Genomic DNA, 19586 nt, shown 5'->3' on the forward strand with positions numbered 1-19586 from the left:
TAGGGTTTCTTCAACAAAAAGTCTACAACATTTTCGGTAGCTTTGGCCGTTTTGCCATTCTGCCATTCTGGCAGCAAAAACTGCACGCTCGCGCTGGTAGCTAGCTACTGCTTAGCAAGGAAAATATAAATTAATTGCACAAACTGGACACAAAAATAAAGTTCTAAAACCAAGAAAAAAAGATATAATCTACCTCCTCCGTCTCCTGTAATTTGAAGAAACTAATTTGAATTGAATAATTGAATAATATCTTAAAAATGCTCAACTATACCTTTTCACTCCTAATCTCTATCCAATAAGGTCACCAACTCACCAAGCTTCACAACCCCAATACAACACAGGTTCATTCTCTTATCCTAATCATATGATTGGATGGACAACATCAAAGCAAAAGCTTTGATTGATTGGAGGTCATCCTCTGGAAGTTGTGTTAATTAACATGTAGGTTTATGGAAGGAGGTGAGGCCGACGAGCCTCCTAGGTTTTGTGTTGAAGTCAATGTAGCCAGATGAAAATGTAAGCTAGCTGTCCTCCAGCTAAACCATGGTGCTACCCCAAAGAGTGATGTCAAGTAACCATAGACCTTCATTGCAAAACAGTGTGTTTTTATAAATTATTTGGTGACATATGAATATACTTAGTATAGTTTTATCTTAAAAGGATAACTTTTTTATATTTCACAATTTTTATTTTTATGAAATTTCAATGAGGAGGATTGTCCTCCTCATTTTATTTTAATGGTGGAGATATACTATTATACTGATATTGTCACGAATCCCACCGAAGGTGGCTCCCCTGCCTGCTCGAGCGGCGCTTGGCGGTCGTCGTCGCCGGCCTACTAGCCACCGCTGATCCCTTTTTCCTTTTCTGTTTGTAATGTCTTATTGGTTGCACCAGTTCCCTATTGTGTTTCTTGATTTGTGTTTATTTAAGCCTGTTTAGCCCTCCCAGGTTTGTGCGGGATTACTTTTGCTGTTGTGTATTTTTGGATGAGCTCACTTACGCCTTGTTATCTCTCTCCGGACTGTTTGCCCGTTGTTCTGGGTTGGTCGTTTGTTTTACCCGCCCGTCTGTTTTGGCGTGACCGGTTTGTGCTGGAAGAAATAAAGGACGTTATACTTTACCTCTGCTCTCTGCGCCTGACTCCTGCCACCACTCCTAGTATCCCGTGACAGATATACTGACTATTGAACCTCACCCATACACACAGCCTTTCAGGATGAGACTTGAGAGCTGTTGATGGCTGGAATAGTTTGTGGTGTCAGATAGTTGCTAGTGATCTCTCTCTCCACTCGAGTCTTTTCCTCATAAGTCTGCCCTTGTCTCCAGATGTGGTAGCCCAAGGTTAAGACTCGTCTGTATTCTGTTTTACACCTCAGACGCCTAGATTTCCTCCTGCAGACACAGTCTAAAACCTACACCTCAACCAGCTTACCCTCTTTGCAAGACCAGATTTTTTCTTTTCAGCAAACAATTCACACAGGTTCTGTAAAGGAGTGTACTTCACTGTTGCTAGTCATACAACTGGCCTCAACTATGTAAGGTCAGAAACTCCAATTCCCTTGTGTTTTAATGACTATAGACTATAGAGTGAAGTTTAATGACTATAGAGTGAAGTTGCACTCAGAGAACGGCAGGGAATATTGTACAGGGTCAATGTACAAGGATGCTTCAAATAATTAGGCCTAATCATCTCTACCCTTAGGTGTGTAATAATAGCAGTGTAGTTACTAAAATGTCCAACAGGGTATTTCAAAACCCCTCTTATATCAGTCATGGCTCAGACTGAACACTCTTTAAGATTATATACATAAGGCCTTTGTATTAATGAATGTATGGTTTTAACAAGTAGGACTATGGAAGCATCTCATACTACAAATACATAATTACAATATTATAGTTACTATATAGCACACTGCCACATTGTCCCCTAGGGGAGACATGCACTAACAAAACCGTCAGCTACCTGCTTTAAACTTTACAATGTATGCAAAATAAAAGAAGCAGAGTTTTGTGTCTTTGGAATGAGCTAAGGGCCTATTATCTCTGTCTGTAATGAGCTAAGGGCCACTTGTCTGTCTGGAATGAGCTAAGGGCCACTTGTCTCTATCTGGAATGAGCTACGGGCCACTTGTCTCTGCCTGGAATGAGCTAAGTTCCCCTTGTCTCTGTCTGTAACCGTGTCACTTTCGGCACTGGGAGAACCGTAAAACATTTTGTCCAGATTACTATGTGGCTTGCACTGTATGTGATTTTCAGGACGAAAATGGACACTAAAACAGACCTGATCCTGCAGAAAAGCCTAGACTCTTAACTTCTTTGTTTATTCAACCGGGGATTTTGTGGTAAATGTTTTCTCAAACTTTGTCCTCCTGCATTGAAACGCGTTCACAAAAATGGATGCTGGACCAGACATTGAAATTACACCCCACACTATCCAAGAAAAACCCTTAAAGCGGCAATCAGCAGTTGAAACCATAACCAAACAGTTGAAACAAAACAAGGCGTTCTCCCAGTTTCGGTAAAAAGCTGAGTGATGGGACTGGAGAAATATAACCAGTCTCAAATTCATAGACAGAGCAAATTCAAGGACTGACCATCCAGGATTTCAAAATTATAGTTTTAACCATGTTTTGAAGCTACACAGTGGTTGTTTACATTCACTTTGTAAACATTGGATTAAAACAAGCTCATATCTTGGGTTCTGTATGGGGTTTGACAGTTGAACTAAGCTCATGAGGCATTTCTAAGTTATATTCTTCAAGAATCAATGGGTACATAACATATAATTTATGTCAAAAAATGGATGTAGCAACAACAGATTGCCTCTTTAACACCAAGGACAGACCAGCAAGAGATTGACAACAAGATCAGTCTGCTACAGCAGAGGGCAATGGTATTTCTCATTGTAACACACAACCAGGCCGCTGGTGTCAGCGCCGAGATATATAAATATATACATCAAGACATATTGGATTATCTACCATATTTACCTTTCAATATGGCTTTACTCCCAGTCCACAGTCTGGAAATTGAAATATGAAATCAGCCAATATCAGATGCAAGCTTGTATCTCTATATATCGACCAACCACAGTCTATATTAGGCCCCCACCAAAACAAATCTATCCAATCCATATGCATATCACACACATCATTGTGCATTTAACATATGGGCAACCCAGGCAATCTGTTTATACCTGTGCATATGCAAAAATACATCAAGTGTGGCTGTAACAGTTGGGTCGTTAAGTTAGTTTAAACCGTGTGGCTGTGGATCTGTCTGGAATTGAATGGCCCCAGCCTTTATATAGTGAACGGCTGTGGCTTCAGTGGGACACTGGTAGGCTGTAATTAATCTCTGTCACATAATGAGTCTCGGTGCTGTTCCCAGTCACTCGATTAGTAGTGTGTGGTAGAGCTGGGCTGTAGTTTGGGGTTTGTGGGGGTGGGAGTTTGAGGCGAGGAGCTGAGCCTCTCAGCAACTCAGATCCAGGGTCATCCGCTAAACGCCACTGGCTGGGGCCTGATTTAAATCCAATCACAACTTATAGACAATGTCTTATTTAGAGGGATATATTGCTTCTATTCTGACCCGTTTGGCTTTTTGAGGTATTTCTGTTGGGATTATTTATACTACACTGATGAATGGTGGGGATGGAATCGAATTCAGGAGAATTTCAGGTTTGATTCCATTTAGACCAAAATGGGGGGAAATTATCGGTTGGAATTCAGAATAATTGGCGTGAATAAATATAACTCATACAGGATTTAATTTAGCATGCACATACAGGTAACTGCCAAAATAAAGGAAACACTTGCATAAATGAGGGATATAACGTATATTGAAAGCAGGTGCTTCCAGACAATAGACATTAAAACCAGTTGCACACAGGTGTGGTTCCTGGTCCCCATCATGCTTAGGGTCATGTAGAAAAAAAAAGCTGGGCAGGCCCAGTTGACCTTTATTTAGTTTGTGACATCTGAGATCTTTGACTCAACCAAATTGAATGAAGATGTTTTATGATGATGTTTCCTTTAGTTTGGAAGTTACTTATACACTACAACAATAACAATGCCAGAAATAGCCTATGTTCCTCATAATATTTCTCAAGTCAAAGCCTATATTAATTTTCAAACCAGCACTTTTCTGTTTTCAGACACAATATTCTTGGTGTGATGATTATGTAAGGTCCATTCTATATCAAATGTAGTATTCCCTGTGCAATTAAAGGGGCTACATAGAAGAAGAATTCAATTTTTAGAAACCTTCTTACACATCCCTACTTGTTTCATTTTATTGGTTCCGCTATATGGGTTGCGTGTACATGTATGTATGCCACATCGAGTGTGTATGTTTGTGTGGGTGTGTTTTAGCCAGTTCCTGTGCCTGTCGGGTGTGTGGGTTGTTATGTGATGAGTGTCCAGGAAAGTGGAAGTGGTACAAGTTGACATTCGATTCCCTAACCAATCACATAATCTGACCATATTGTGTATCTGATTGGGAGGGGGATGACTACAGTATATATTGACCATGGAGGGATATATAGTGAAGAAGGCATTGAAAGAAGGAGAGAAAGAACCAAAGTTCTACTACTACCACTCACTGGTAGTTCAAGCAGCAAGACAACAACCCCAAAACAACATGAGGTCTCTGACTCTCCTGACCATTTGGGCCGTTCTGTCGGTCTCCCTGTCCATGAACGGTAAGTTGGGAAAGCATATTGTGTTGTTTCATCATAACTTCTGATTGTGACAATGTATTCTGAACGAGACTAACTAACGAGAGAACTAACGTAACATGTTTTATAATAAGACATAAACGCTCATACATGCTTATAACGAGACAATGGGATTTTCTCTGTTCAACAGATCTGGCTCCTGATGTGGTCCTCGATCCTGCTCCTGACCCTGCCGCTGAACCAGCACCAGCCGCAGATTCCTCCGCATCTTCATCAGCTTCCTCCTCTTCCTCCTCGGACTCGGACTCTTCCTCATCCTCTTCAGAGTCTGCTTCTTCAGAGTCAGCTAGTGCTGAAGGTCTGGCATCTCTCTAACTAACTCTAAATGGTGTCATTGCTCAGCAGTGTGCTGATGTAAAGTTAACAGATGCATTGATAAGAGCAGATAGTGTATGCAGTATATGCAGATCTACATAGATTTGTAATGGTATCAGTTTAAGGAAATGTGTAAGAGTATGTGTACAGGTTTGTGTTGATTATTTATAAAACAAAATGGGAAGTTAAACTGTTCATAAATATAGGCTACCGTAGCTGCTCTAAAAAAGGAAGCAAAACCCCATTTGTACTGTGTAAGGGTTGAAGTGTGTGTGTGTGTGTGTGTGTGTGTGTGTGTGTGTGTGTGTGTGTGTGTGTGTGTGTGTGTGTGTGTGTGTGTGTATTCCAGCTACGGCAGAGGACCCAGCTGCAGCTACAGAGCCAGACGTGATTATGAAGAGAGACCTGGCCTCAGTGCTGCTGAGGAGGAAGAGGGCGGCTGGACCTGCAGCTGCTGCCTTCACCCTCACCCAGGTGGAGAGGTAGGCTCCAATACACTTTTAGAACTCGAAATTCTAGAACACACACACTTCTAGAACACATCACAGAACTACTCTACCATTGCTCTATAGCAAATGTACAAGCTAATAGACTATTCTACATTAAGACAACATTCTCTATAGCAAATAGACACACTCTACTATGGCTATCTGCCAGCAAACAGCTGTCACAAACATGTCAAATGTGACCTACTATAATTAGGGGTGTTCGCTTTTCCTGAATGCCTCATTTAGTCATTTAACAGTCAAGGGTGTTACCTCACATGATTTGGTGTTAGAATGTGTGATGTTGCAATGATGCTTGGGAAAAAGTGTGTGGAATGTTAATTGCATCGTCACCGCCAAGAAGCCAAATAATCTGTTTACATTTCACCCTACACATGTTTACATTTAGGCAACACTCTTACTGTACTTCATACAAGCCAAATGACTGGAGCAAAATATACAGAATATCACTGCTGTTTTGTAAAAAAAATCACATGAAACAAATTGATAAAGTACATTTATCCTACAGTTGTAATTGTAATGTGTAATTGATGAGAAGTCAATTAACCCCAACTTTCTCTCTCGCGCTCTCTCCAGTCTGAGTGAGGTGTGCGAGCTCAACCTGGCCTGTGAGCACATGGCGGAGACAGCAGGCATCGTTGCAGCATACACCGCATACTATGGACCTCCTCCCTTCTAAACAGACTCTTTACTACGCAAACTGGAGAGAGAGAAAATACTCTCTTCCATTTCACCATCATGAAGCTACATTCTTGAGAAGGGATCAACCACTCCCAACAGTGTCCTTATAAGGGCATAGAAAACAAACACAAACAGGTTTCGTCCACATTTTAGGGAGCAGTTATGGGACTTTGAGAGACCAGCCACAAGTGAAATTGGTAGCTACAGTACTCGTAGTGCTGGCTGTAACTATATGTTTTGGGTAATGTAAGAAAAGGCATGTCTGATCCAAACTTTTGTAATATTGAGGAGAAGCTAGACGCATATAGGAACTGAGTCCTGTGGTTATAGGGACCTGCTAATGTAAATTGCTCAACACAATATCACAAAGAATGGTGCTAAAACTGCAAATGTATTGTATCATATATGTATTAATCTTTATCCGTTTTGTAGTATTAGGTAGGCTAAAGCGCACATTATCATTTATCTGCAATGTATTATAACCATAAATATTAAATTATTGTATCCTGTTCATAGTGTAACTATTGCTGATAGTCAATACTGTCATAGATTTGTATTGATTGATTTAGTGTTGATAACAATCTTCCAAGGAGGGGTTTAGAAAGAGTGAGTACATCACAGTTTGTATGCAAACTCAAAACTTGTTGATGCCACTTTGACTACTGTCTTGCACATAAGTGCTGAATAAAGTGGAGAACATTTTAATATTTTGTGTTTGGGTGTTTTCTTTATAGCAAATTGAGTACAGTATTGGGATCTAGGCCATGTAGGTGTCTAAACCAGTCTGTCTCAATTGCCCTTTTCGGTATTTGTTTGAATATTTTTTTATACCTAAAGACAAGATATTAACACGAGGCCATAGCTCACTGACTGTCATCACTGATTCTGCAGACTGTCCACCACAGGAGGTTGGTGGCACCTTGATTGGGGAGGACGGGCTTGTGGTAATGGACGGAGAAGAATGAATGGAATGGTATCAAATACATTCCATTTGCTCTGTTCCAGCCATTATTATGAGCCGTCCTCCCTTCAACAGCCCTTCAACTGCTGAGTGTCCACATGGGAAAAACTATTTTCATGGCACTTTGATTCCGAAGATACTTTTTAGTAGAGGCTAGGAAAACTTAACAGGTTAGGAGAATATGTGTAACAGGTTAGAAGACTGAGGTTAAAGGTTGGGAAAAGGGTTAGGGTTCGCAAAAATGCTCTCTTAACCTGCTACGAAAATCACTTTGTATCGAAGTGCCGTGAAAAAAATATGTATTCTGTCCTGTCCACACATCCACTTCATAACACAGTATAGTATGTAATCCTTCTTATAACCATAGCCTGGCCTGGTAGTATTCACGTGACCGCGCGTCCACAGAGCAACCTACGATCTGTGTGAAGCTAGCCACACTAGGGGAATTTGCGGTTTGCCTTCAAAATAAATGTCCCCCATCGAAAGTGATTCAAAACAATACAAATCGTTGATTCATGCCATATTTGGACTAGATCATGCTAAACAAGGTCGGAATGTTATTTTATAATTTTTTTTTTAAAATACAATAATTTGTTAATTTCACACCAAAAAGTTAAATTCAGTTGAAATCGCACTGTGGATTTATTAGACTTTAGAATTGCATTGGTGGCATACTTACATGCACTGTACAGCCTAACATATGGATATTGGGACCATGAAATGGGGTATCAGCCTGCTCAGTGACACACAGAACACAACTGTGTAGAGTTTACACAAATATTCACATCTTTGCTCTTATTGCAGGACTTGACTGAGGGCAATCACCTTTCCAGTCAGTCTATTGTGCATATTGGACATTGATATTACACTGTACAGCGTAACCTATGGATTGTGCACCCATAAAATGGGGTATCAGCCAACTCACTGACACTCACAGAACACAAATGTGTAGACTTTACACAAATATTAGTGTCTTAGCTCTTGCACAGTCCAATATGAATGTTCAATAGGCTGTATAGTGAGCTGATTTCCCACAGTTAAAGTTCCCTAATAATCGTAAAGTTGTTTTCTGTGGGTGTCACTGAGTAGGCTGATACCCCATTTCAAGGGAGCACAATCTCTAGTTTAGGCTGTACAGTGCATATTAGTATGCCCCAAAGGCAATTATGTGGTCTAATATATCCACAGCAGGACTTAAATATATACATTATATATATATATATATATATATATATATATATATATATATATATATATATATATATATATATATATATATATGTTTATTGGCACAAATAATGCATTATTCCACTTCATTTTAAATTATGTAACAACATTTTTACCTTGTTTAGCATTATCTAGTCCAAATATGACATGATTACACTGTTTGCATCCGTTTACATTACTTTCCATGGGGAACCTTTATTTTGAAGGCCACTAAAATCCACTATTGTGGCTAATCCTTATTGTGTCTAGCGTCATACAGGTCTACTTACGAACGGGGAAATAACTGTGAATTGGGAGTGAAAAAAGTACCGTTTTGGAATTACGACTTTGTGGAAAATATGGAGTTTCTCATAGGAAGCCCCTTCTCTTCTCCTGTTGGACAACGAATTGGTAAGTCGGGAGAAATATTGCAGAAAGTTGTTCAAAGCGGAGCCATCAAGCTAATTATGCGTCGCTCGATATGCAACGTTGAATGACATCGCAACTAAACTTTAGAAACTTGCAAATTGTATCTATCCAGCTAGCTATTTATTTCTGTTCAAACGTTTAATACATATTGTGTAAGTTACAGGGCTGTTTTGTTATAGAGGTTCAGACAGAAAAATAGGAATCGCAGCTACTTTTATTTGCTAAGTACTATATACGAACGTTAATGTGAACTTATGGTCGACATCTGCCTTGAAAGATGTGTTCTCAAACCAATAAAATACTAGAAGCAGTCTAAATTACTCTTATCGCTCATGTGATTCGTAATCTGTGGTGACATGACAGCAATATTGACGAATCACTGATGCCAATGGGTGGGTTTAGGGGCATAGAGTTGTTGCTTAGTTCCTTATTCAAAACCTTGGCTCATAAACCGTTTAAACTAGGCTCCATTTCAAGACTGAAATTATTATCAGCCTAACCAATGAACATTTCACAATTTATGCCCAAAGAATTTAAATCCTAGATATCTGGTTTCTTAACTGACATAGCATTATTGCAGTCAAAGTTGGTCAACTTCCACATCATGTCTTGAAGGGCCTTTGCATACATAAACAGATTATGTCATTGATATCAACAAACGGTCTATATCAAATGCAGATCATGTTTTTATGTCACAGCTGTTTTGATGGAGATGAACTATGGAAAGTTATGTCTACTGTCCAGTCTAGTGAAAGTGTTGACATCCTTGCTGACCTTACTTCCTGATGTCACACACACACACACACACACACACACACCAACAAACTCCTCTTACTTCATCCACTTCGCCCTCTCTCTCACATGGCATATATGCTTAGACTACCCTGGAGGGAATGAGAACAGAAGCAGCTGACAGTCACAGGAAATACGGGGGGGGGGGGCTTGCTTTGGCAATGTTAACATGTGTTTCCCATGCCAATAAAGCCCCTTGAATTTAATTGAGTGGGGAAAGGTGTGAGTATGAAGGAGATTAGCAGAGAATTATAAGGACCAACTCAAGGGGCCACGGAGTGGAGTGTAAAGAGGATGAAATGGGAACGAACATTCCTGAATAAATGCCATTTAGCTGAGTTTAGATAATTTGCTGGATTGTAAATAGTTTAAACTGAATCATTATTCAATTAAAATCAACCAGCAATTGTTTATAACAATTACATGTAGGCCAAGACTGCTGAATAGCTTTTACAGTAGGCCTATGTTTACGGTCGCTCATAGGCTAGGTGGTATTCTATGTGTTATCTTGATATCGAGCTGCATTGATATGTATTGATAAGAATTGATAATGCTGGGGTATAAAATGGGACTTTGTAGTCTGCCTATCTGCATAATCATCCATGTTGTGTGTCTATCTGCACACAGTAGGCATGATTAATCATCCATGTTCTTTGTTGTCTCTGACAGTCATAATAAGAGTATAATATCATATTGTTTGTCGTCTCAGACAGTCATAATAAGGGGATAATATCTCCTGTTGATGTTGACAGAACGAGCCACCAGCGCCGCGCTGCATTCAGAGGACTGGGCCCTTAACATGGAGATATGTGACATCATCAACGAGACAGACGAAGGGTAACTATGGATGGAGTCACATAGGCCATTTTGTTTTCTATGGTGTTTTTATTGATGACTGTTTTGTACTGCGTCATTTTCGATGTCAAACCGTTAGCACCACTGATAATATGATAACAATAAATACAGTCTTTCTGGGAGTTGATGCTGGAAGTGCGTATGTGTGGTTTTCCTCCCTAGACCCAAAGATGCAGTCAAAGCCATAAAGAAGAGGATTGTTGGTAATAAGAGCTTCAGGGAGATCATGTTGGCTCTGACAGTGAGTGTTATTTCAGGTCTTACTATTCCATTTTCTGAGGATTGGAGTTCTCTTGATGGGGAATGTTGAATCATCTGGGTCTCTCACTGGGGATTGAAGAAAACGGGAACTGAGTGACTTCAGGAAGTGACTGAACTAAATGGGGTTATATACAGTACATGCTGCTCAGTGTGTTCCTTGCAGTGTGTGTATTCTCAGTCGTTCCTCCTGTATCTATCTTTAGGTTCTGGAGGCATGTGTAAAGAACTGTGGCCACCGGTTCCATGTTCTAGTGGCGTCCCAGGACTTTGTGGAGGGGGTTCTGGTCCGAGCCATCCTGCCCAAGAACAACCCTCCCACCACCCTGCACGACCGGGTGCTGAGCCTCATACAGGTGGGTTGCATCTGACAGGTAGAGTGTGAAATGGCATCCTTTTCCCTACTTATATAGTGCACCACGTTTGGGCTCTGGTGAATAGGGGGCCATTTCTGACGATCCATTTGGATCATAAACAGGCACTGTACCACTCCGCTGTTTATTGACTGTTGATTTAGCTTGGACATTATCCCACTATTGCAAGACTGTAGAGTCCCTTGTTATAGGCTATGATGGGGTTAATGCAGTGATTTAATTATCACGTCAATCGTCTATGGTCATTCATACATAATGTAAAGTCATTGATCAATTAGAGATGATGGAGAAATTGCTTGGAATGACAACATTCATTACAAACGCATAGCTTTATGGTAGACAAATGCACGTTTTCTCTGCTCATTCATAAAGCATCTTCTTTTGACTCTATTCCACTCTCTCTCCATCTCTCTGTCTTTCTATCTATCTCTGTCTCTATCTCTCTGTTTCTCTCTGTCTCTCAGGCGTGGGCCGATGCGTTCCGTAGCTCTCCCTCTCTGGGAGGTGTGGTCTGTGTGTACGAGGATCTGAGGAGGCGGGGCCTGGAGTTCCCTATGACCGACCTGGACGCCCTCTCCCCCATCCACACCCCCCTCAGGGTAAGGCTCATAGAGATCCTATAATTTACTGGTGATTTGTTATGTAATTCTATGGTGAACTTTGACCTTCCATGTCTGTTATCTCTGGATAGATCACTATTTATCTTGCACACCGCCTTCCCACAAAACATACTGTTTACTATGTTGAGGTTCCGATAGCTCAGTTGGTTTGGCGCATGATGTTTGCATTTCTGCATGAGCCGCATGTGTTGTTTTGGATCAGATCATGTGCAAACTGGCTCTATTATTACGTGGCTCTCTTTCTGTTGTTTCCTAGAGCATTCCAGAGAACGACTCCTCTGTTACAGTGCCAGCTCCACCACCTCAGAGTCAGACTCCCCGTGGCCCTGCAGCCCCTGCTGCCTCGTCCCCTACCCAGGCTGCGCTGACTGCCGTGCCCCCACAACTCAGCGATGGACCCATCTCCATCTCTCCTGAACAGGTACTGAATAGATCAGAAACGCATTACCCTTTTGATATTGTGGTAATACTCATGTACACACAGTGTGAGTAAATACTAGCTACAGTTAAACATTGGTGTTTAAAGTGTTGGTTCTGTTTTAAGACCACTTTTGAATGATCTCTTCAAAATTGTTGTAAAAAGTGCCTAGGGGAAACTTCTGTATGTACCATGGTGGTTAAAGTGGTAAGGCCTGCCCATCCATGACGACGACTCCGTAGCCTCTATGATTCTTTGCCTCCTCTCCTCATGACTTTCCACAAAGCCTCATTTGAGAAAGCATTGACAAAGAGCCTAAGGATGCTACTGTTGATGAACTTTCAGGCCCAGAAGCTGAGAGTTGACCTGGCTCTGGTCAGGGGGAACCTGACTGTGATGACTGAGATGTTGAACCAGTTGACGCCTGGACAGAGCCAGCAGGAGGACTCGGAGCTACTGCAGGTCTGTCTGGATGTCTTTCTTCCTTTCCTGCCTCTCTACTCCCTCTCTTTCTCTCACTCCGTTTCTTCTTGCGGTCTCTTTCCCTGGTTATTGCCTTCATGTATTCCAATTCAGTGTTATCATTGAGGGAATCCTGGATGTTCTCTGACCCCCCCATCTGCCGCACTCTCTTTTTCTCTCTTCTCCCTCTAACCCCCCTCCCGCCCAACCCCCTCTGTTTGAGTGAGCAGCAGTTGTACCAGGTGTGTAGGGAGATGCAGAGCCGTGTGGTGGAGCTGATCCCCAGGCTGGTGGACGAGGGCCTCATAGAGGAGCTGCTGGTCGTCAACGATGACTTAAACAATGCCTTCATCCGCTACGACAGGTAAGGCGGGGACATACAAACACGTGCACACACACACCAGACTTGGGTTACTTATGTTCTGTGTATTTGAGTATTTTGAAATAATGTGGCTCGAATCAACTACTTCTCTTGGAAGTATTGAAAGTATTTTCAAATACTTATTTTGAATACTATTTTCAAATACATTTTTACATTTACATTTTAGTCATTTAGCAGACGCTCTTATCCAGAGCGACTTATAGTAGTGAATGCATACATGGGATTGTATTTGAGTCAGAGAACTACTGTATATGAGTATTTTCAAATGCATGCCAATACTTTCTAAGTGTATTTCCAAATTCTGTACATTCCAATATTCAACTACTTGTCTTTTCAAATATCCAGGTACTTACCGTAATTTCCGGACTATAAGCCGCTACTTTTTTCCCACGCTTTGAACCTCGCGGCTTAAACAATGACGCGGCTAATATATGGATATTTCCCGCTTTCAAATTTTGGCGGCATGAAGCTTTCATTAGACCAATGAAATTGCCGAACGGGTTAAGGTCAAACAACTTTTTTGTTTACTGTTTAGATTAAATCGAGCGCGCTCAAACTTCCCATCATTCTGATTACGGTAGTCATTTTGTCACCCTCATCATGGCAAAGACACGGAGAAATGCATATGATGCAGCTTTCAAGTTGAAGGCGATTGATCTGGCTGTTGGAAAAGGAAATAGAGCTGCTGCACGGGAGCTTGGTCTGGAGCAATGACTTTCTTGGTAGGCTACTGTTTACTGCTAATTTTTTATTTTTTGTTACAAGCCATGTTTCGTTAAAGCCTATTTATTTTTGTTACAAGCCGTGTTTCGTTAAAGCCTATTTATTTTTGTTACAAGCCGTGTTTCGTTAAAGCCTATTTATTTTTGTTACAAGCCGTGTTTCGTTAAAGCCTGTGTAAAGTTCATTTGTTTCAATGTACCGGTAGGCACCTGCGGCTTATAGACATGTGCGGCTTATTTATGTTCAAAAGTAATACTTTTTTTTAAATTCAGTGGGTGCGGCTTATATTCCGGTGCGCTTAATAGTCCGGAATTTACGGTACTTCCAAATATCTTTGAAAATAATTGAAATACCCTAAATATTATTTTAACCTAGGTCTGACACGCACATACTCGGCTACTTGCAGTCAGAAAGACATTGAATATGAGGCACATGTATTACACAGTACAGAGTCCATGTTCTGAAGTCTGTACTTTCTCTTTTTCTCCCATGTTGTTTAGGTTTGACAGACTCAATAAGGCCCAGAGAACAGCTACAGAGCAGGTACAGTCATCTTTCACCTTTTGTTTTTGTGTTTTACATCTAGTTCAGTAGGGCACAATGTTCAGACATGCCTCACTGATGTGTACAGTAAGCAGTCATTTCAGCTCTCTTTAATTGCAACGTTCAATCCGCTGCACCATCCTGAACACGACCCAATGTATCCTCTCCCTCTGCCCTATAGCAGACTCCTGCCAGGGCCAACCTCATTGACCTCAGCCCTGTGCCCCAGTCCCTCAGCCAACCAGCAACCACCTCTGCGGCCGCCAGCCAACCCGCATTCAGCGCTCCCTCTAATCAGAGGCAGGCAGCCAACCACAGTGAGTAGCATCTGTTTTGCATCAAATCTCAAGGCCTGCCGGTCTCCATTTCTTAATCTCTCTTTAACATTACCAAAGTATGAAAAAACATTGACAAAAAGCATGTACACAACAAACCAGAGCCCGTATTCAAAAAGTCTCAAGACTAGAAGTACTGATCCAGGATCAGATCCTCCCTGTCCGTATAATGGTATTCATTATGATCTAAAAGGCAAAACAGACCCTAAATCAGCACTCCTACTCTGAGGCCGTGGTCATTGAATAAGAGAAGGTGATGTTGGTTTCTGTCTCACAGCCTGTCTCTGTGTGTCAGGTGCACCAGAGGAGGATGAGTTTGACATGTTTGCCCAGACCAGGGGCAGCTCTCTGGCCGATCAGAGGAAGAGGTGAGACACCTTCACTGTGGTGCTGTAGGGTGTTCTATCAGAATACAAATATCAAAACACAACGAAGAAATGTACACCAAAGACGACTGTTATACATATTATGGTATGTCGTCCACAGGAGGTTGGTAGGCACCTTAATTGGGGAGAACGGCTTGTGGTAATGACTGGAGCGGAATCAGTGGAATGGTATCAAATACGTCAAACACATGGTTTCCATTTGTTTGATGCCATTCCATTTGCTCCGTTCCAGCCTTTTATTATAAGCCGTCCTCCCCTCAGCAGCCTCCACTGATGTAGTCTTGTGTGTGTCCAGTATGCGGTACGAGGACCCAGGAGCAGTGGAAGGACTGGCTGGAGCCCTGGACACCAGGTTACAGGTCACTGGAGCGGTAATGTTTCTCATTCATTATCTACGGTCAACATAACATATCCTACGGAAAGCACAGGGTAGGATATATATATTTTGGTCTAAAAATACTGACTTAAAGGCCTTCAATTTACTGTTGATTTACATTCTGAATCATACTGTTATTGCCAGCAATAAGGGTGTAACTTTCCGGAAGGGACTGTTTCGATGCAGACAACAGCAATGAGCCAATATCCAACACACAGTCCCAGTTAAATAACAGTTAAGGAACTACTCTATTAGCGATGATGCAGAAATGAGTTTGAATGAAAACACACTGAGGCCCTGAGGACTAGACCCCACTAGAAACATCTGCCTTGTGCCGTTCTACTAAGACTCAAACATTCCTCTGTTTCCTTTCTACCCTTCTTCTTCTTTGTTCTGTTTCTCTCCCTCCCCCTCAGATTCCTTCGTCTAAGCCTAGCCCTAAGAACTCCGCCCTGGAAGACATTGACAGATGGCTGTCTGCGGACACAGAAACGGTAAGACGGTGACTTTTTAATGTGGTGTGTTTTCTTGACGTTTCAACAAACATGAATGTTAGGTTGCTACGTGGTTGCTACATGTATAGGTTGCTACGTGTACTTGTTTCATGTTACAGCAACCAGAGGCTGGGGACAGGGAAGGGCTGACCAGTGAGGGTAAGTCTTTTTTTTCCTTCTTCCCTTTTCCATCATCATTGCCAAGATCCTGTTTCAGCCTGTGTCGGTAGAAATCAGTGTTGCAAAATACCCACACCATTAACTCTCTCTCCCTCCCTCTCAGAGTTTGACAAGTTTCTGGAGGAAAGGGCGAAGGTGGCCGACCACATTCCCTCAACACGCAGCCTGCCCCCTGTCTCGTCCAGGCCCCCGCCACAATCCGCCCGGCAACAGGAGAGCTCCCATGACCAGCTTTTCTCACTCTGAGAGAACGGCGCACGCACAGCAGAGGTGGACTCACAGGTCGACACATAGTCCTAGCCAACACATAGGATGAACACGCATAGTGCCTTGCTACCTTTTTAATCATAGTGCTTCTACTTTGAAATGATGTTTTTCAGTCTTCACTTTGTGCTGTTGCTAGTCTAGGACATGATGACGATCGGTTATGCTATGGTGGCACTTTACCTTATCAATGTGTGTGTGTATATATATATATATATATCTATATCTCCTGAGTATGCGTGCTTGGTTACACACACACTGCGTGGTGGTATTTATTTTATTTTTTATTGAATAATTATTTAACTAGGCAAGTCAGTTAAGAACAAATTCTTATCTTCAATGACGGCCTACACCGGCCTAACCCAGACGACACTGGGCCAATTGGGACTCCCAATCACAGCCGGTTGTGATACAGTCTGGATTCGAACCAGGGTGTCTAGTGACGCCTCTAGCACTGAGATGCAGTGCCTTAGACCGCTGCGCCACTCGGGAGCCCCCACTCGGATATCACGTCATTCAAAAGCCTATACACTGAGGGTACAAAACATTAAGAACACCTTCCTAATATTGATCCCCCAGAACAGCGTCAATTTGTCTGGGCATGGACTCTACAAGGTGTCGAAAGCGTTCAACAGGGATGCTGGCCCATGTTGACTCCCAATGCTTCCCACAGTTGTGTCAAGTTGGATGGTGTCCTTTGGGTGGTGGACCATTGATGCACACAGGAAACTGTTGAGCATAAAAAACCCAACAGTGTTGCACTTCCTGACACATTCAAACCGATGCGCCTGGTACCTACTACCATACGCCATTCAAAGGCACTTAAGTATTTTGTCTTGCCCATTCATTCACTCTCTGAATGGCACACATACACAGTCCATGTCTCAGTTGCCTCAAGGCTTAAAAACCCTATTTAACCTGTCTCCTCCCCTTCATCTACACTGATTGTAGTGGATTTAACAAGTGACCTCAATAAGGGATCATATCTTTAACCTGGATTCACCTGGTCAGTCTGTCATGGAAAGAGCAGGTGTTCTTAATGTTTTGTACACTTAGCACAGACCTGTAAGTATACACTATGTACATTTCCTGAATGCTGAGACCAGTTGAATCAATGCAGAAAGCAATATCAACCTTTTTTAATGGAGATTCACAGTTAATTCTAATTCTGAAGTTTAGTAGTTCATATACTGCACTATGTGAACTGTGTGTATGTGCATATATATATATGAAGTCTAGTATTATGAATGAAAATAAAATAAATTGATATTTGAAAACAATAGTACAGTTATTATTTATTATAGTGAAACCTCAGTCTTGATATGTTATGTTGTTGTGCTATTGTGTGGCTTTGACCATGAAGAGGGGATTCCAGTAACCGTAAATGAAAGGGGCTCTTGTCCTGACAAACATATTTGGTCTGGGCTGTCAGTTTGTTTATGTTTCAGACTCAGGGTGAGCCACACGCTGCAGATACAAGTTATGTTTGACATATCATTATGACCTCGCATGACACTCCCCTGGCCACAGGGTTTCCCACCTGTTCCTAGTAGCCTACTGTAGCTACGTACATGGGATGGTATGAGGAATTATCAACTGTTTCCAGTACTGTAAGGCCATTGTGATAAAATGAAGGTCAACAACTCACACCTTTCCTTCACGCGTCTCACCACTGCAAACCATTCCCACTCTAGCGTTCTCTCTCCTTTCCTGCCTATGGTGTTTCAACACTAGGTCTTTGACTGAGTGATCATACCAGAGAAAGGCAGTGTGGACAGTATTGCCTGTTCCAGCCATAGCTGATAAAATCCCTGTTGTTCAGGTGATAAGAGAGACTCCTCCCAGCTCCTACTTTATTGACATCAGCTCTATTTGTGTATTATTGTGTCCTTGTTCAAGGATGTGTGCACTGATACACTGACTGGATGGGTTCATGAAGACTACAAAACAACCATGTATTATGAGAGGAAGAAGGAGAAACCACATTAGACTTGCCAGAGCTAGTGGAGAGGAGCCAGTGAAGTGGGACTGTCCTTTGTACCTATTGATTCAATGCCCTAGGCCCATTACAACTGTGATTGACTTCACTTTAGACATCCATTCTTTGGAAAATGAATGTATTGATACATTGGTTAAGGAGCGTTTTACTGTGCTGGACATATCTGGTTGTCTTTCTCACTCGCGCAACTTCAATGATTCCCAACCAGGAGCAGGTGCGCAGTGAAACCCCAATGGGCCAAAAGGACACGGATTTCGATGATGTATCCTTTCTACGGACCAGATCAAGTAGTTTCGTATCTTCCTCGCAGCCGATTCGGCCATATTCACTCTTGATGAATGAGGGCGATTACCATTACGCGCCGAAACCCAAACACCTGCGGCACAACCGGCTCCTGCGCATTTTGGGCTCGTCTTTCGATCCGTTCTGGATGTCCATAGAACGCCCAGCCGAAGCAAGGGTCGACACCGATGCGTCTGGTGGTCAAACTGCGTCTCGTGGTGACCCGCCCGCTCCTCCCGCCTCATCAAACTACACCACCAACGAGGGGTTCAACTTCGGCGCGTCTCCAGAGCTGACAGAGGGTGCAGCGCGCTACCAACGAAAACTACAAAACGACGCAGAGGATTTGGACTTGAGTGAACTTCCTGCAGACGTTGCCAGCACTCTGCGTGACTGGCTGGTCCGCTCGGCCACCTGTGGAATGCGCTACCAGTGGGTAAAATTAGCTCCAGTGTTCTGGCCCCGCTGGTTACGCCACACCGACTGCGAAAAATCTGGTGGCTCGCGGAGTTGCTCTTTCCCTAGCGGGATGGCATGCCGGCAGGCCCAAACCACACAGATAAAGATACTGGCCTGGCACTGCTGGAGCAGCGAAGAGAGAGGCGGGGATGGGTTAAGAGGGATGGCCGGGATCGACAGGGAGACTGTGGTGGTGGGGACAGGTGTTGCAGGCAGAAAGTGTTTGTGGAGGCAGGTGCCTTATCCTGTGGTTACCGCGTGTAAATGTTCATGCAAATAGTTTATTTGATCACGAACATGTAACCTATTTGGGGTTGGCCTACATTCAAGAGAGAATTTATTTGAACATCTGATTGTCAATGTAGGCTTACGACAGTTTATTTTGCAATTGAATATCAATGATTGTTTGTCCAGCCTTAAATAGGCTACCTGTATACAATTAATTCACTTGGGTTTCGTAATCAACTTGTTTTCATTAGTATGAAACGAAGCTATTGGACGAAAATTGAATAAACTTGATGTTTCCAACCCATGTGTTTTAATGT

At 42.3% G+C, this 19586-nt stretch overlaps 3 protein-coding genes across 6 annotated transcripts; all 3 read left to right on the forward strand.

Annotated features, from left to right (window-relative positions):
- Positions 1-4436: 4436 nt before the first annotated feature.
- On the forward strand, positions 4437-6948 carry LOC106564582 (osteocalcin 2a-like). Its single transcript, XM_014130727.3, has 4 exons — positions 4437-4705; positions 4872-5039; positions 5406-5538; positions 6139-6948. Exons 1-4 carry the CDS (start codon positions 4534-4536, stop codon positions 6239-6241), a joined length of 576 nt encoding a protein of 191 aa, XP_013986202.3. The 5' UTR covers positions 4437-4533; the 3' UTR covers positions 6242-6948.
- Positions 6949-8647: 1699 nt separating this feature from the next.
- On the forward strand, positions 8648-17581 carry LOC106564581 (target of Myb1 membrane trafficking protein). Of its 4 annotated transcripts, none has more exons than XM_045691135.2 (15): positions 8648-8821; positions 10384-10468; positions 10649-10727; positions 10951-11100; positions 11583-11717; positions 11995-12159; positions 12502-12618; positions 12849-12982; positions 14224-14266; positions 14448-14583; positions 14897-14969; positions 15283-15358; positions 15780-15857; positions 15977-16016; positions 16141-17581. In XM_045691135.2, the coding sequence occupies exons 1-15, from the start codon at positions 8770-8772 to the stop codon at positions 16281-16283; spliced, it is 1506 nt and encodes a 501-aa protein (XP_045547091.1). In that variant the 5' UTR covers positions 8648-8769; the 3' UTR covers positions 16284-17581. The 4 variants fall into 4 exon arrangements, with proteins under 4 accessions (XP_045547091.1, XP_045547092.1, XP_045547094.1 ...); XM_045691136.2 differs by having other exon boundaries at positions 14451-14583; XM_045691137.2 differs by having other exon boundaries at positions 8668-8821; positions 10341-10468.
- A 605-nt stretch (positions 17582-18186) lies between these two features.
- Positions 18187-19564, forward strand: LOC106564535 (noggin-2). The gene has a single exon (XM_014130665.2). The coding sequence runs from the start codon at positions 18413-18415 to the stop codon at positions 19319-19321; it is 909 nt and encodes a 302-aa protein (XP_013986140.1). The 5' UTR covers positions 18187-18412; the 3' UTR covers positions 19322-19564.
- Positions 19565-19586: the final 22 nt, after the last annotated feature.

This window comes from Salmo salar, chromosome 12 (genome assembly GCF_965601325.2).
Source record: "Salmo salar chromosome 12, fSalSal1, whole genome shotgun sequence".
Taxonomy (NCBI): Eukaryota; Metazoa; Chordata; class Actinopteri; order Salmoniformes; family Salmonidae; genus Salmo; species Salmo salar.

Excerpts from the sequence above, each read along its gene's own strand:
- LOC106564582 (XM_014130727.3), top strand. The coding sequence starts at position 4,534 with ATGGAGGGATATATAGTGAAGAAGGCATTGAAAGAAGGAGAGAAAGAA. Across the intron at positions 4,706-4,871 it reads GGTCTCCCTGTCCATGAACG|ATCTGGCTCCTGATGTGGTC; the intron begins GTAAGTTGGGAA and ends TCTGTTCAACAG. Across the intron at positions 5,040-5,405 it reads AGAGTCAGCTAGTGCTGAAG|CTACGGCAGAGGACCCAGCT; the intron begins GTCTGGCATCTC and ends TGTGTATTCCAG.
- LOC106564581 (XM_045691135.2), top strand. The coding sequence starts at position 8,770 with ATGGAGTTTCTCATAGGAAGCCCCTTCTCTTCTCCTGTTGGACAACGA. Across the intron at positions 10,728-10,950 it reads AGATCATGTTGGCTCTGACA|GTTCTGGAGGCATGTGTAAA; the intron begins GTGAGTGTTATT and ends ATCTATCTTTAG. Across the intron at positions 11,101-11,582 it reads GGGTGCTGAGCCTCATACAG|GCGTGGGCCGATGCGTTCCG; the intron begins GTGGGTTGCATC and ends TCTGTCTCTCAG.
- LOC106564535 (XM_014130665.2), top strand. The coding sequence starts at position 18,413 with ATGAATGTATTGATACATTGGTTAAGGAGCGTTTTACTGTGCTGGACA.